Consider the following 16,327-nt stretch of genomic DNA (forward strand, 5'->3'; position numbering starts at 1 on the left):
AGAACAACAAATAAAAATGAGGGTGTTTGAGAGAAAATGAATGGTTTAACATTTTTTAGAAAATAAAACCAGGTTTGGGTGGAAAAGATTACATCAGTGAATGCTAAATTGAGACTCCAGGAAGTTTTGAGACGCCTTTGTGTTTTTCATGCTGCTCTACAGATAAACAGATTATTTAGAACGCATAAGGCACCCTTGAATATTTTAACATTAATAATCAATTTAATTATCAACAAAAAGAAAGAAAAACATTAAAAAATTAATTTAGGCCAACAAATAATCATGTCACAATAATCATGATTGTTCAGCATACAGAGGAATCATCAGTGCTAAACTAATCTAATTTTGATATAAATGCACAATTTGATATAAATGCACAATTTGGCAACGTGAGTTCCAATTCAGGGAATGGCTATTATGACGTCTACATTTATTGTAAGCTTTTAAATCTCAGGGCTGTATAAATCCTCTGTCATTCAATGAGACGGCAGTGATAATAGCTTCATCTCTACTGCCACCTAGCGGACTATGATGTTAGTGGTGGACATTGTGCTGGAAGAAGCAAATATTTATATACATGCAGGTCAGAAGTTCCAGATGTCATATTATTTTGGGCTTTCACTGTTCTTCTCCAGAAGAAGAACAACTACAAGGCTGTTTACTCCCATCAATTTTAAAAAGCAACATGTGTCAAGGGTCAAGAGTCAAGTCACTTTTGTGGGTAAAAAATTTGAGTTATTAGAATCCACACAGGGTCAAATACTTGCAAAATTAAAACTCCAACCAATACTCTAAAAAAACTTTCCTTTCAAAGGTGTCAAGAAACATGCTTTTTGATGCCACAAAAAAGTCCTGATATATTTCTGGCTGGTAGTCTGACAGAATAGTGTGAGCTCGTGTAAATGGGTTGACTGTCTGGAATGCAGTTAAATAACCTTGCATGTCTCGGCAGTGTGCAGACAGCATGGGTTTGTGTCGCGATTTTGTTCTGAAGATAAAAATGGCTGAGTGTGCATGGAGACTCAATCCATCCATCCATCCATCCATCCATCCATCCATCCATACATCCATCCATACATACATACATACATACATACATACATACATACATACATACATACATACATGCATCCATGCATCCATCCATCCATACATCAAGCATATGCTACAACATCTTATAGTTAAATGAAATGAACCTTACAACAATTTTTATCCAAACTCAATGTCAAACAAATAAAGATTTATCTTATTGAGATTAATTTTCCAATAAAAGCAAAAAGAACAAAAGAAAAACAAGAATTTACAAAACTAACAGTACAGCTTTAGGATGTAAGCATTGGTGATAACTATAACAAGCCAGGACAAAATAGGTCATAACATGCAGAGTGGATATGTAAAAAAAATAAATAAAAAAAAATAAAGGAAACTGCAAAATTTTACTTCTAATGATTACTGTTGTTTTAAGATTATTCCTCCTTTTTAAATGGTGGGTGCCAGGCACAGCTGACACAACAGATTAGGCGCTTCATTAGATGCATTAGATGGTAAATGGCTTGTACTTGTATAGCGTTTTATCAAGTCTGACGAGCCCAAAGCGCTTTACACTACAGTCAGTCATTCACCCATTCACACCCTGATGGTGGTGAGCTATGTTAGTAGCTACAGCTGCCCTGGGGCAGACTGACAGAAGCAAGGCTGCCATACATTGGAGCCATCGGGCCGTCTGACCACCGTCAGCAGGCAATGTGGCTGAAGTGTCATGTATCAAGTGTGATTGAGACAGAACGCCCTGAAAACCCTCAAAACTCTACTGATTAATTGCATGTTAGTAATATGGTTAAGTCAAGAGAAGATCGGAGAAAATATTAGTTCCTTGCACAAACAAAGGACAATGACACAAAAAGAAAGCAAAGTCCTGAAATGTTCTGAGGGTTACAGCTGAGACATGGTTTGAAACTTTGACGAAAGAAGAACAGTGGATATATCGGCTGGACATGAACACAGAAGAAGCAGAGGTACCCACCAGATTCCTGAGGAGAAAGGTGGTCAAAAACTATTGGTCAACTGCAGAAGACCCCCCCCCCCCCCCCCCCACACACACACACACACACCAAGCCGTGGGGGCAGCAGCCAAAGTGAAATCAGTTTTCCCTAAAAGTCATATGCCAAACACTGATGGGGTCCATGCCTGATGAACGCCAAGAGGTACATCTTGGATGAATCAACATTGAAACGTTTCAGGTCTTCAGTGATATGTATGGAAGAAGAAGAATGAAGCAATCGCTGAAAAAAAAAAACCCTACAGAGAAGCGTGTAGTTGTTAATAATGATCTGGGGATGCTTTTCATCCTCTGGCACTGGATTTGAAAAAAGCAGATATTTTACAGACATTTTTTTTTGGGACTGCTTTTCAGTAATTTTGCTTATGACCAGAATCTGTGTCACTACTGGTTGCATCAGACGATACCTGGACCCTACAGAGAGTCACAGGCAGACCAACTCCACCAGGATGGCGCATCAGTACCGGCCACTGCCAGACAAGTTGCTGTGTCTCCCAGCACAGTCTCAAGAGCATAGAGGAGATTTCTGGAGATAGGCAGTCACTCTGAGCTGGACAGGACGGTTAGACGTCTTTAACCCATCAGCCCAGCCAACTCCTTTGTGCACGGTTTCTGTGGGCCACTGGCATGAATGTCTCTATTCAAAAGAAACTGAGAGCTACTTCATCAGTACTATGTCAAAGGAAGGGCTACCTGTACTGACCTTCGAACTACAAGAGTTCAAGCTCACCTTAACTTTACGTAATATAAATATGTTTTTAATGCTTGTGTCATTTCTAAATCTATGTAAATACAAGTGTGATTAAAATAGAAATACAACTGAATAGAATAGCATTTTAAATGCAGCTCACTGGAGGGTTTTGCTTTTGGTTTGAACAGGCTTGAGGTCTGGAGAAGCTGTGGTGAACGTTGTGCCATTGTTCAGCATGATCAGTTTGGTGGTGGGTCATTGTTGGTCTGGGTGGGGAGGCATATCCATGGAGAAATGCACAGACCTGTACAGGTCTAAATGATGGCACCCTGACTGCCATTAGGTACTGGGCTGAAATCCTTAGACCCATAGTCAGACCACCTGGCTTCCTCCTGATGCATGACGAAGCCCGGCCTCATATGGCAAGAGTGTGCAGACGGTTTCTGGAGGATGAAGGAATTTATACCATTGACCAGCCTCCATGCTCTGACCTAAACTCCACTGACCTAAACTTAATTGAACATCTCTGGGACATTGTGTTTAGGTCCATTCGACGCCACCAGGTTGCACCCCAGACTGTTCAGGAGTCAGGACCTGAGTGATGCCCTAGTCAGGATCTGACAGGGGGTACCACATGACACCATTCATAATCTATAACAACGTTTTCATCTCCTCGTAGCTTTAGGTTCTACTACGTGATCATTAAATAATTCTATCCAACTCCTCAGTGATGACTGACATGAAACGCGTAGCTCTGACCGGATCATCCGCCATCTTTGTCGGTGGTCAACGTCAGCGGTCACCCAGGTCCCTATTAACAGCTTCTTGATTGGTCAGATAACGCCTAGTCCTTGAATTTAGCAGAACCTCCAGGGAACGTTCCCTGAAGGTCAGAACGTAAAGACAAATGACCAAGAACCAAGGTTACAGATTTTGGAACTGTTAGGGAATTTTTTCCCTGAGCGCTCACTAAAAACATAATCAGCGAAGACCTTCATGGAACATTCATTTGGTTCCTTCAACTCTACTATCCCCACGGTGGAACCATTAGAAACCCTTTAGCTAAGGATCCCCCTGAGTTCTCTGAAGGGTAACTACAGCTCGCCCCTAGCGAACCTCTAGGGAAGATCGAGCAGACCTTCACCGCGCAACCGTCGGAGAACCTTCAGGGGTCGTTCCTCAGCAAAGTGAACAACAACCAGTGTGACGTTTTACATTGGTAGTTCATAAGGATGTTGAACTACCAATGTTGCCATTCATGCATACAAGCACGTGGGGTCCATACAACCTACTGAGTACCGTTTTGGTTTGCTGCAGTGGAATTTCAGCATATTGGACTAGCCTGCCACTTCAGATGTTCAGCTTTATTTTCTCTGTGACTTGAATCTGATAATTTTCATCAAATGATATGTCATCTATTTGTTCCACATAACCCATTTCATATCAACAGGTATATTAGCATAACCTTCGCTTCAGGTGAGATCTCATATTGTAGATGGCGACATATATTAACCATGACACGTCTGCAAGTCTGTTTGTTTGTTTTTTTGGTGAGAGCTGAGGAATTTCACTAACACTGCTGTGCAGTGAAGGGAGCAACAGGAAAAGTCTCGGTTTCCGTTCACACATCATTTCTCATCAGAGACCAAAATAAAACAAACCGCTGCCTTGTTGCGCAAACGCGCGTTTCTGTCAGTTCCCGTGACGTTTCCACAAGGGGGCGCCTGGAGGCAGCGACAGCGCTCAGCGAGCCCTTGGACAAAGACCGGAAGCGTCACGAGCCGGCCAAGTAAAGTCATTACTACATAGAGGGAGCACGAAAAGTGATATATCTCACCAACCTTTGACGTTTTACTATACAAAGCTGTGTAAAATCGCAAAACACAATGTAAGAATGTTACAATGCAACAATAAAACCAGAACTCGCTCTCTACGTCGAACGTGTTCCTGTCAACTCGCTTTTCCATTTGAGCCGAGGCTCTTTATTTTGAAAAATCCATTACCGGAAGTGCTATCGTTTAGCACGCTAGCTGGCTTCACAGCGACACAAAACGCAAGCCGAGAGCAGGCAGGGCTTCGTGGGATGGGAACAGAGAAGTGCGTCTCTGCGTTTCCAGTCCGCGACAGCTTATCGCGGCGGAGAACACCCCGAGGAGGACCCCTGGAGCCGCGGAGGACCCGCCGAGAGACGAGCCGCCGGGACAAGGATGGGAGCGGTTAAGCGAGGGCAGCCGAAGAGCGAGGACCGTGTCAGGGATCAAAAGGCACCGAAGTAAGTTGTCGAGGCAGAGCCCAAGACGGCAAAAGTTAAGATAAAGCGCCGCTCTTTTCTTTTTTCTTTTCTTTTGGGGGGGGGGGTGCTAAAAGCTTGTGGAAGAGTTTGCTGAACCTCCGCAGCTGTGTGAGCATCGCGGCTTTAGAGGCAGGAACGCAGCGGGACTTGTGGCCAGATCAGATTTCACGTTGGCCCCCAGTTTGCATCAGGAACCGCCCCCGGTTGTTCCGACTGGCCTGACCGCGCTGAGATGATGCTGACGGAGATAGACAGACGGCTAAGGCTAACTTTTTGTTTTGTTTTGTCGTTTTGTTGTTGTTGTTTTTTTGGGTGGGGGTGCGTGAAGAGTTGCGAGTTAGGCGCAGGGAGGACGTGCCGCGGCGGTGACAGCTCCGGAGGGGGGCGGGGCTCACAGTAACAGTCCGGAGAGGAGCAACGTGCCTGGGATGGGGGCGGGAGTTAGGGGGCGGCTGGGAGATGGTTCGGCTCCCCCAGCGGTTTGCCACGTACGGGCTGCAGGAAATCTGATCTTCCAGAGGTGCCCCCCGGGCTCGCGGTGCGCGTACCCCCGCCTCTGCTGTTCAGGCACGGCGGCCTGCTCACACTTAAAACAAGCATCCCCTAAAAACATACTTCAGTTCAGAGTAAAAGAGTTTGGTTGTGGTGTGGGAAGATCGCTGGGATCCCCATAGAACAGCGTGGAAAAAAAAAAAAAAAACTTTTTTTTTTTTAGTGATATGAAAGCAGTGCTCCACATTTAAAACGCCCTGATCTCTGTCTTTATAATAAACAGCGAGGCAATGACAGTTTCTTTTAGGTTGTCCACACCGACTTAAAATAAATTTGACTTATAACTACAAGGAGTTGACACCAAACGAAAGGAAACGGACTCATAAAGCAGACTTTATTCCCAGACAGACATACCTGGAGCAGGCTGCTGTTCTTTAAATAATCCAACCAGTTTATCATTTCTCTTCAATACATTTTAGTCTGCACAAGCATGGAAAAGCCACTGCAATAAACTGAATTTAGCTCATAATGGCTTTAAAAAAAAACCTCTGGAACTTGTCTCATATTGCGTATTATCAATGCTGGCTGGCCTATATTCGCTCACGTCTTAAGTATTAACAATAAGCCGTGTCCGAGTAAGAATACATTGCATTTTTATTTTCTCATAGTTGTGTTGGTTGAACTGGTTCAGAGTTTGTGCTCCAGTCGGCTCACAGTTAACTTTTTCCTTCTCTCTATGTTCTGCTCTGATGTCATAAACTTTTCTTGTTTTTTTTTTTTTTTTTTTTTTTTCCAACTCTTACGAGTAGCTACAGAAGTTTTGGACCAGTTGGTAGCTCTTATAACTCAGTCGGCGCGTTTCGTTTTTTTCACCAGCTGCACTGCGGCTAATCGGTCATCACAGCTACGTTTATAACAACGTTTTCATCTCCCCGTAGCTTTATGTTCTACTACGTGATCATTAGATCATTTTATCCAACTCCTCAGTGATGACTGACATGAAACGCGCAGCTCTGACCGGATCATCCGCCATCTTTGTCGGTGGTCAGTGGCAGAATCGGCCCCTGGGCGACGTGAAAGCGGTCACCCAGGTCCCTATTAAGAGCTTCCTGATTGGTCAGATAACGCCTAGTCCTTGAATTCAGCAGAACCTCCAGGGAACAATCCCTGAAGGTCAGAACCTAGAGACAAACGACCAAGAACCAAGGTTACAGGTTTTGGAACCTTTAGGGAATTTTTTTCCCTGAGCGCTCACTAAAAACAAAATCAGCGAAGAACATTCATTTGGTTCCTTCAACTCTACTATCCCCACAGTGGAACCATTAGAAACCCTTTGACTAAGGATCCCCCAGAGTTCTCTGAAGGGTAACTACAGCTCGCCCCTAGCTAACCCTCCAGGGAACGTCCCCTGAAGATCGACCAGACCTTCACGGCGTAACCGTCGGAGAACCTTCAGGAGTCGTTCCTGTCGGGAAGTTCCTCAGCAAAGTGAAGAACAACCAGTGTGACGTTTTACAGTTTGTTCCACAACGTTGTAAAAGCCCACAGCAGTGCGTCAGAATAAAAACGATCCCTCATTTTTCTCTCCACAAAGGAGGACCGGCGTTGAGTTAGACGAGGCCCCTTGCTGATGGGCTTCGGAGAGCGATCATCATTCGCGACGCGGCTTTTCCCGTTCCCAATTATTTCAAAGCGGCGGAGAACCGCAGCGCCCGACTGTCGTCCCTCAGCTTCATGCGCTCATTTGGGTTAAAGGGATTAGGGAGGCATCCGTCTTCTAACTACGCTCTCATCGTGCCGTCAAGGTGGAGATTGAGCTGGGACGGAGTGGCCCCGCTCACACCGTGGTGGGGGTCGGAGCGCCGATGGACGATCGGTGGAGAAGCTGGGCGTTGAAGCGGCTGGGAACGAAAGAGTGGAACAGATGTGAAGCCCGTCTCCGTCTCCTGCTCTCCATGGGTGCAGGGCCCCTTATCGTTTCACCATCAGCGAGCTATCAGAGGAAGAAAGCAGGCGGCTGATGGGGAATCTTTGAGGCTTCAGATAAGAGTTTTGCCTGCAGGGGGGTGGAGGGGGTGGGGGTGCAAAAAGCTGGGACTCCTGACACATTTAATCTGATCTGACTGATATACTTTAATTATAGGATTATCACGCCGACGGCTTCTACACTTTGCATGTAGGTGCAAAAGACTCAATGGAGATTTGAGGTGAAATGAATAAATGAAAGTTTCCAGGAGGCAACAGATGTCGCTTCTCTGCGTCCCCTTTCATAATAAAGGCACAGAGGGACGTGTGAGACCGTGAAGGTGTCTGGGAGTGCGTTCGCGCTCCTTTGCTAATTTCCCATTCGGGGGGGCCAGAGGGTTTGGGGGGGTGGGGGGGGTTGCAGAGGCGCCGTCTCATCCTGTTGTTGCTCAGGGCTAACTGCACCCGTTGGCTCTGTTCCTCCACTTTGTCGTAGCGTGAGATCTGGCGCCGAGGGTCCGTTCAGCCTCCAAGGCCGGTGTTCTTGTAGAGACAAAGCATTCACGTCCTGACGTGATTTTTAGTTTTCTGTTTGTCACACTTCAATCATTTCAGCAAGGCATGTCAATCAGAAAAGGGACTGATAGACTTTTTAGGCTCTCTACAAGTCTTAACAGGCCCTAAATTTCTTGATGAAATGTGTTTTGAATGCCTCTCCCCTTTTCCCAGGGCTGTATGTTGGCAGTTTTGAATTTATTTGGCTGACGTTAAATTTGTTTGATCTGAAACATTTAAATGTGGCCAAAAAATAAATAAAAAAATACAAAAGCAACAATAAAACAAAAAAAAAAGGCACCGGGAGGACTGAGGAATGCTCGGTTTGAGCTAAATTATAGTGGTTAAAAGCAAATAAATGTATCGCTGTCGGATTAAAAACAACCTGCTACGTCTTGTTCAGTCAGTGAAAGTTTTTTTTTTTTTTTTTCACTCTTCTAAAGCCAAACCCTCTCTCCTGTGTAAAAAGCTGCAGCCATCGTGACGCAGACACACCTCTCTCTCATATGCAAGCATGCATATGTTCGGCATTGAGAATAATAGCGGGTCAGGAGCGAGGCGGCACAAAGGTGAACGTCTGGGATTAAAGGCACTTTGAGCCCTGGAACCGGCCTGTGTCGCAGCGGTGCGACGCGCGCCTTACATAAGCCGGCGGCAAACAAACCTCACCCTGCCACATTGCTCTGATAACAATTGTAACCCGAGCTGCGTTCTTTGTCAGTTTTTAAAATACCAAACAGAACCGCTTTAAAGACAACCCATCCTGAGGTAGTTGGAGGGGCGCCTCTGGAAGCGGGGGACGCTCCGTTAAGGCTTTCCAGGACAAGAGCCGGCAGTTCTGTCTCTGAGACGGAGCCAGGCTGCAGACGGAGTGGTAATTGCTGTCTGCTAACCGGCTCGACTCGGGCAAAAGCTGTAATTTCTTTTTTTTTACTCCCCCCCACCACTCCAACCCAGCTGTGATGCAGTAAAACGGCGGTGCGTGTCCTGTAACGTGCTGTCTGCTGTGTCACGGCCCGGTTGACCCCAAAGTGAGCGTGCATGTTTATATGTTGCACAACGCGCAACCTCTGTTCACTTTTCCAGCGAGTAAATGTGTGTGTGTGTGTGTGTGTGTGTGTGTGTGTGTGTGTGTGTGTGTGTGTGTGTGTGTGTGTGTGTGTGTGTGTGTGTGTGTGTAAAGGTTGCTTAAGATGAGCTGCATGAGTGCGCTTTTTTCAGACGGACACAGCAAGAGCAGGGGAAGGGTATGATCTTTTTATTTTTATTTTTTTAAAGTGATTTTCCTCCTTTTTTAACATTTCTCTCTGTGTAAAGTTAATTATTATTTTTTTGTGTGTGCAGCTTTTTGTTTCCTTTTTCACATCCTCTCCTTTTTTTTTTTTTCCTGAAGTTTTGTTTTACTTCACCAAGAACCCGTTTATCCTCTCGGGGAACATGAAGGTTTTCAATCTGGTTTCAGAATTAAGGGGAAAAAAATGCATGAAACTGCTGGACGTGCGCTTCTGTGCTCCTGGTGCTGCGCAGACTTACAAAGTCATTGATCAGAGAAATTTAGGTCGCACCCGTTGGGAGGCCAATAAGGAGGAAAAGTGGGGGCTCCTCCAGTTACACAAATAAAAGCTGCGAGTCTTTCTTTTTTTCTTTTTTTAAAGCTTTACCCAAGCCTTGCAAGTGGCATTTATAGAGCTCCTACAAGTCCAGAGTTACTGAACAGCTGTGCTGCGTTCGGACAGGCCGTTCTGATCTAATCAAAGCTGTGCTGCGGCTGATAAACGTTGTCAAGAAAGCTGCGGCATGTAATCTATTCTCCGTCTTCCTCTGCAGGGCATAATGGCGCTTCTCCGGCGGGTCGGCCTTCCGCTGCTGCTGCTGCTGCTGCTGGCCGTCCGGTGCGGTGCCGTCAGAAACTGCCACCCGAGCTGTCACTGCGAGGTGGAGAACTTTGGGCTCTTCGACAGCTTCAGCCTGACCAGGGTGGACTGCCGAGGCGTGGGCCCCGGCGTCTCCATGCCCGTCGCCATCCCTCTGGACACCGCCCACCTGGACCTGTCCTCCAACGACATGGGCCAGCTCAGCGACGCCGCGTTAGCCGGTCCGGGCTACACCACGCTGATTAGTTTGGACCTCAGCAGCAACAAAATTACCAAGGTTGGTTGTCCGAGAACCTTGGAGTTATGGTCCTGAAAATGGTTTTAGTGTTGCCACCATGTTTTAGAAGTCAATGCATGTTAGATCGTTATAGCGCATCCAGAATGACAACCAAAAGACCTAGCAGTAAAGTTTTTATTTGCTAAATATTTTTATAGACTATAGAAATAAGGAATAGGGCTGGATGATAATTCAATAGTCGTATATATTGATCGATAGACGTGGTGCGATAGGAAAAAAAAGGGTCAATAAAAAGTTAGAAGAGTTTTCCTTCCCGTTGCATCCTAGTCTACCATGTAGATTGATGCAGCCGTCGTCACATCCTCCCAACCAATCACAGACGCAGACCGTGGAAACGCTCTGTCACTAAGCTCCGCCCCCTTCAAAGGGATCACACGTTCATTTTAATAAAATTTTATTGCGCAAATTCACAACATGTCATCTCAACATGGCACTTCTTCTTTTCTTTTTTTTAAACATTTGCAGTCTTGGTAAAACGTTGGTTCAATAAAGAGTTTATTTTGAATTCAATGTGTGTTTTGTATCTAAACATAGAACATTAAGCAACAGCATACAATGCCCAGGGCTGCACTTAAAATGTTTTGAATTTGTTCGCTAATTATCGATCAAAATGATTTATATTTTATCGATATGCTTTTTTTCTATACATTGTCTATACATTATTGTACTCGTTCAAAAATTGTCACACATTTTTATGTGATTCGTATCGGTCATCTTTGTCGCTCGACCCAAGCGTTGCCCAATGACGCTGACTTTAGAAGAGAGACTGTATTGGCTGTTGCAGCTCCCTGTCTGTGTCACGTGAGCTGCTCCGGGTGCTGCGCTCGGACGGCTGTCCTTTGGGGGGAGCTGTGCAGAAAGCAGCTCAAACAGCAGCCATTGCATTTCATGACTTTTATAGCAAAAAGGCACTCTTCTAAAGCAGGAGGAGACCCTTTTCTGCAGCTTTTGTCTGCACACTGTTGACCCGCGCTGCACCCGGGAACATTATCAGGAAGTTGGGTCAATGCAAAGAGCAAACGTGCTAGTCTTAGATTAGGAATTCAGCTAACGAGCCGGCATCCTCTTTCAGGAGACTGTCACTGAATGCGTGGAGTCGGCTAGATCTGCCGAACGAAAAGGACAAAGCTGTTTGTTAAACTACTCTGATGTTCTGTCAACACGTCGCCTAATGCAGTGTCGAAGGCGAATATTAAGGCTGCCCTGAAGGAGTTCCCCGAGGACAAAATGTTGCATCTGCTGCTGTCGAGGAAAACCGATGGTAGCGACTGCAGCATGCTAACGCCTTAGCAAACAAATCTCGATCGGGACATCCCAAAATAATGATAGAACTTTAGATAATACTATAATATTAAAACCTTCTTGACACTTAGATGCAGATTTTTTAGTCTTTCACGTAGTTGCATAAAGGATAATAAATTAGCATCATCCTCTGTGCTTCTTTGTTTCGTTCTCTGTCTGCTTTCTGTCATCCCGGCCTCCAGAGCCTGGTTCTGTGGCAGCTTTTCTTCCTGTAAAAAGGGATTGGCAGTATATGATTAAATGATTTTGTTGTTAATGTACTAGAATTAGGATGGCATCAGACTATCTGTGATTGGATCTGACAATATTATGGGATTGTAATAGGAGTTGGACTGATTTGATCTGAATTCGGACTAATTTGTCTCCTATATAACTGGATATAATTCTGATCCATTTGCCTCAGGAAGGGCCTTCAGTTCGGCATTTTATCAGATTGATGCTATCCAAACAAATTACATTGAAAAACTGAATTAAAAGTCAAAGTCAAAGTCAATTGTGTGCACAGCAGACCCAAGAAGTTCCAGTGCAGCTTCAGAGTCCGGTTCTAAATTTACGTTTTGTTTTGTATGCTTTTTTTTTTTTTTTTTTTCTTACAAATGTTTTTTTTTTTTTTTTGACCACCGAAGCACAAGCTGCAGCCTCGGCTCCAGAAAGGGAACAGATACTAAAATAAATCTGAGCTTGTAATGCGGAGTCTGCCTGATTCTCTGCTGTTTTTTTTTTTTTTTACTTCTTCTCGCAGTAATTCAAAGCGGCGTAGCAAAGCCGTTGTTTTTCACTGCGCCGGCTTTTCATTTTAATGGAGCAGACAGCCGTGTTTAACGCTGGATTCAAGATGGTGTTTAAGATCATCATTTTTTCAACAAACTATGAACGTTTCTAATTTTATCTGTAAATATTGCTGGGACTCATTAGCCCCTATAGTTGTGCCGGTTGTGTGAAGCGTAGAAAACACACCGACCTTAGGCCAGGAAAACGCGACCCATATCCGTCTTTTTCACCTTCTTTTCATGGAGACGGCGATTATTAATCGATTAAAAAAAAAACTTTAATTTAAACTCTAGATAGCAATTTACATATTTATTTAAAACACTGGGAAATTCTAAACTTATCTAGATGTTTTTTTTTCCTCCTCTTTCTGCCATATTTAAATGTGTCCTCTTGTCTCCTTCTCAGATTAGCCCCAGTGCGTTGTCCAAGCTGCGTTACCTGGAGAGTCTGGACCTGAGCTACAACGCCCTGGAGAGTCTGCCTCCCAGCTGTTTCTCAGGGCTCCCTCTGGCCGAGGTGGACCTGAGCCACAACGCTTTCCAGGAGTTCGACATGGCCGTGTTCGCGGCCAAAGTGAACGGCGAGCCCGTCAGCGTGGACCTGTCCCACAACAGGCTGGCGTCGGTCTCCGCCACCTTGCACGGAAGAGCTCTAAACATTCAGAGTGTCAATTTGTCCGTAAACCAGCTGGTCAACGTGCCGAGCATGGCGGGGCTGACGCTCAGGTACCTCAACCTGGACGCCAACCCCATCGCAAAGATCAAGAAGGGAGCCTTTGCTCAGCTGAAGGATTTGGTTTATTTGTCCCTCAGCGGCCTCGGCGAACTACGCGAAATCGAGCCGCACAGCTTCAAAGATCTCCAGAACCTGCAAGTCCTGGACCTCTCCAATAACTCGGAGCTTAAGCGCCTGAGCCCCGCGGTCTTCTGCGGCCTAGACTCCCTGCAGGAGCTCAACCTGTCCGCCTCCGGCGTGACGACGCTGCCGACTAACATGCTGAGCCACCTCCCCAGCGTTAAAAGCATCACTCTCGGACAGAGCATCCACTGCTGGAGGACGCAGAAGCAGGGTCAGTACCATCGGCAGACGGGGCAGGTCCGGCACGACGAGGAGCTGCACTGTGACGTGGAGGGCATCGTTTTGTGAGACCGGGCCTGAGGGTATGAACCACTCCCTTTCAGCCGGCCCGTGACCGTGCGCCTGAGGCTCGTCTGCTTTGGTATGCAAAGCACTCTGAGCGGCTCGCTCAGGTAAATCTGATCCTGGCTGATACAGTGGATCGTATCTAATCATTTAAAATGTAGCTTTTTTTTTTTTTAACAAAAAAAAAAACAATTCTGGACACTTTATCCTGCATGCTGTACTTTCTTAACTGCACAGACCAACTTATCCGGTGTATTAATGTTTTTATACTTTTAAACAAATGGATAAATCTACCATGATTAGATCAGTTTTTGCCCCCATAACATGTTGATTCACATGTTTAGTTTCACAGGATTATCTTCAGGACTACTTGAATTTATTCTTTAATAATGTACATATACCAGTCAGATTGTACATTGTTACCATTTAACCACTAAGAGTTTTCATTAGACTATGAATGTCTGTGGTGAAGGGAGGGGAAGGCTAAGGGAGGATTTGGAACTGGTTCGGACAGTTTTTCTCACAACAGTTCGTTGGCCTTTATGCTGCATTCGATTCATCTCAGATTTAAATCTTTGGACGACGTCTACGATAAGCAATAGAAGACATGCAAACATATTTCTCTCCGTTATGTGGATTTAAAAAGCAAAGCAACCCACTCACAAACAGAAATAGGTCATTGGTCGTTGAGTGCAAACAAACATTGCCTTCTTCTTTCACTGCATTTTCTGTCTCTGGCGGCCATGTTGGATCTGAGCTTGGGGTAGGAACCCCTCTAGTAAGAACAGAAACCCTGAGAGAGGGGGGGGGGGGTTACATGTCGAGCACCAATCGAATGCACCGTTACGTTGAAGTTACAGCTGGAGCGTGATTGGTTTACCTTGGTTTAGCTTAGCAGACGGACCAAAGAGAGAACAGTTATTTTGGTTTTCGTTGGTTGGTTTATTCTATAATAAGTAATGTTTTAAAGGTTGTACACATTTTTTTTTTCTCCTGTGTAAATCTGTTTTTATCCATTACTTATGGCAAATTTGTTTTACAAACTTGGAAAGAAAATTGGTCATGGGCATCCTCACCTTGTCGTGTCTTAAAGCAGTGCGCAGTATTTAAGGGTATCTGTTGGCAGATATCCAATCTGCAGGAAAAGGTAGAAGTTTTTTTTTTTTTTTTTTTTCTTCCCAGTTTACCTGCTGAACTTTTAAGATGCTAAACGCAGCAGTGTAAGTCACTTTGGTTAAAAAAAAAAAACTTTCTCTAAATGAATGTAATTTATTGAATGTAATAGAAAAGTTTGTCTGCTTTTTCAAGACTACACTCTGCACTAGGCATGGGTCTGGATGGGTTTCTCAGACTGAATGACAGTATTTATGTAAAGAATCTAAACAAAAATACACCTTACTGCCTTTATTTAATCAAATAAATATTCCCGCTGGTTGTGCAGAACAGGATCCCTTTTAGTTGCTTGAAGTACAAAAAGCAGCAAGTCAGCAACAGATGGGGGAGGGGCAACACTGTATTACTCTACAGCCAATGTGAATGCCGGTCACTTTAGCGATTTCTCTGGCATCTTAATAAACTGGTAACTTTAAACCACGAGGAGGCTTTTAAAACCATAATATTGAGACCGGTAACCGGCCCATGCCTGCATTGCATCCTCAGATTCATCAAATCAAATGATTACAGCCTTTTACCCCTAAGCTTTTTACTATAATTGTTTAGAATGTTTTTTGTTTTTAACTTTGACCAGAATTCAATCAAACGTTATTGAAAAGGCTACGTGCTCAAAACTCAAAAACGGAATTTCTGAAATCTTAAACTCTGGCACTTTTTTCTGGCATTGCCTCCAAAGTACTTTAAGCTGCAGGACACACCAAGAATATTTCACATTTTAGCGTTTTTTTTTTTTGTTTTTTTTAAAGCTGTAAATCTTTAAACAGCTCTTGCCTGTTCTGCGCACCATTTGTTTAATGATAAGCTACACCGAGCCTGTTAGTTGTTTTTCCCCAAGAACAAATTTAAACTCCACGTTTCAATGTCCAAACCTTTTTTTTTTTTTTCTGCTTTATTTGAATCTTCATTTTCTCTGACCATTTCATCACTTTGAAGGCTTTTGCCACTGTTCTTATCGATCGTAATTTTTTTTTGCCACCAACATTACGCAGCAGCGGGTAAAACGAGGTGAGAGCAGGTTGACCGGAGTCTAGTTTCCCTGAACAACGACCACTAACGGTTTATTCCATGTTCTGTATAAACTTTATTTTGCTCTGTAAATGTGCACACGTGTACGCTGACCTTTCTATGCCTTTTTTGTATTTAGAGCCTCAAACAATCAGCCGCCAGAAAGGTTGTGGAGACTTAAGTCGGCCTTCAAACAGTTCATTGTGTTAATGAAAAAATTACATATTTTGTTTAAAGACCTATATTTGTATGAATGTAACTATACTGTACATAAATGTGTAATAAATTGACCCCTTACACTGTGACCTCACCGACTCGTCTGATTCATATCCTGTTTGACGCGAAACCAGGCGACAATCACTAGGTGGTTCAGCAAAGAAAATAAGCGCAAATTAAAAGGAAAGCCTCATTTTGGAAAATACGCAACTGTCTGCACTGAGGTTAACAGTTTCCTGGAGTTCCAGCACGCTGATTTGTCTGAAGAGGCTTTGAATCACCAGGGTGTGGCTTTCTCAGGAACGTGACAAGAAGTTTAGACCTCAGCAGGGTTGATTCAAGTTGCCTTCAAAGCAGAACTGTGAAGTGGACTGAGACCTAAAGTTACGCTGGTTATCTTCTTGGACTGAGTTTGGCATCCTGCCAGAGGTGACAGGGAAGAAAAGACTAGCAGAGAGAGAAGGGAAAACTGGAGGAAAGTGGATGTCA

The 16,327-nt window shown here is 44.4% G+C and overlaps 1 protein-coding gene across 3 annotated transcripts; it reads left to right on the forward strand.

Annotated features, from left to right (window-relative positions):
- The first annotated feature begins 4,777 nt into the window (after positions 1 to 4,777).
- On the forward strand, positions 4,778 to 15,927 carry tsku (tsukushi small leucine rich proteoglycan homolog (Xenopus laevis)). Of its 3 annotated transcripts, none has more exons than XM_036149843.1 (4): positions 8,849 to 9,179; positions 9,236 to 9,303; positions 9,884 to 10,207; positions 12,707 to 15,927. In XM_036149843.1, exons 2-4 carry the CDS (start codon positions 9,250 to 9,252, stop codon positions 13,445 to 13,447), a joined length of 1,119 nt encoding a protein of 372 aa, XP_036005736.1. In that variant the 5' UTR covers positions 8,849 to 9,179; positions 9,236 to 9,249; the 3' UTR covers positions 13,448 to 15,927. The 3 variants fall into 3 exon arrangements, with proteins under 3 accessions (XP_012738319.2, XP_036005736.1, XP_036005737.1); XM_036149844.1 differs by having other exon boundaries at positions 8,849 to 9,150; positions 9,207 to 9,303; XM_012882865.3 differs by lacking the exons at positions 8,849 to 9,179; positions 9,236 to 9,303 and adding an exon at positions 4,778 to 5,023.
- The last annotated feature ends 400 nt before the right edge of the window (positions 15,928 to 16,327 follow it).

The sequence above is a fragment of the Fundulus heteroclitus genome, chromosome 18 (assembly GCF_011125445.2).
Source record: "Fundulus heteroclitus isolate FHET01 chromosome 18, MU-UCD_Fhet_4.1, whole genome shotgun sequence".
Taxonomy (NCBI): Eukaryota; Metazoa; Chordata; class Actinopteri; order Cyprinodontiformes; family Fundulidae; genus Fundulus; species Fundulus heteroclitus.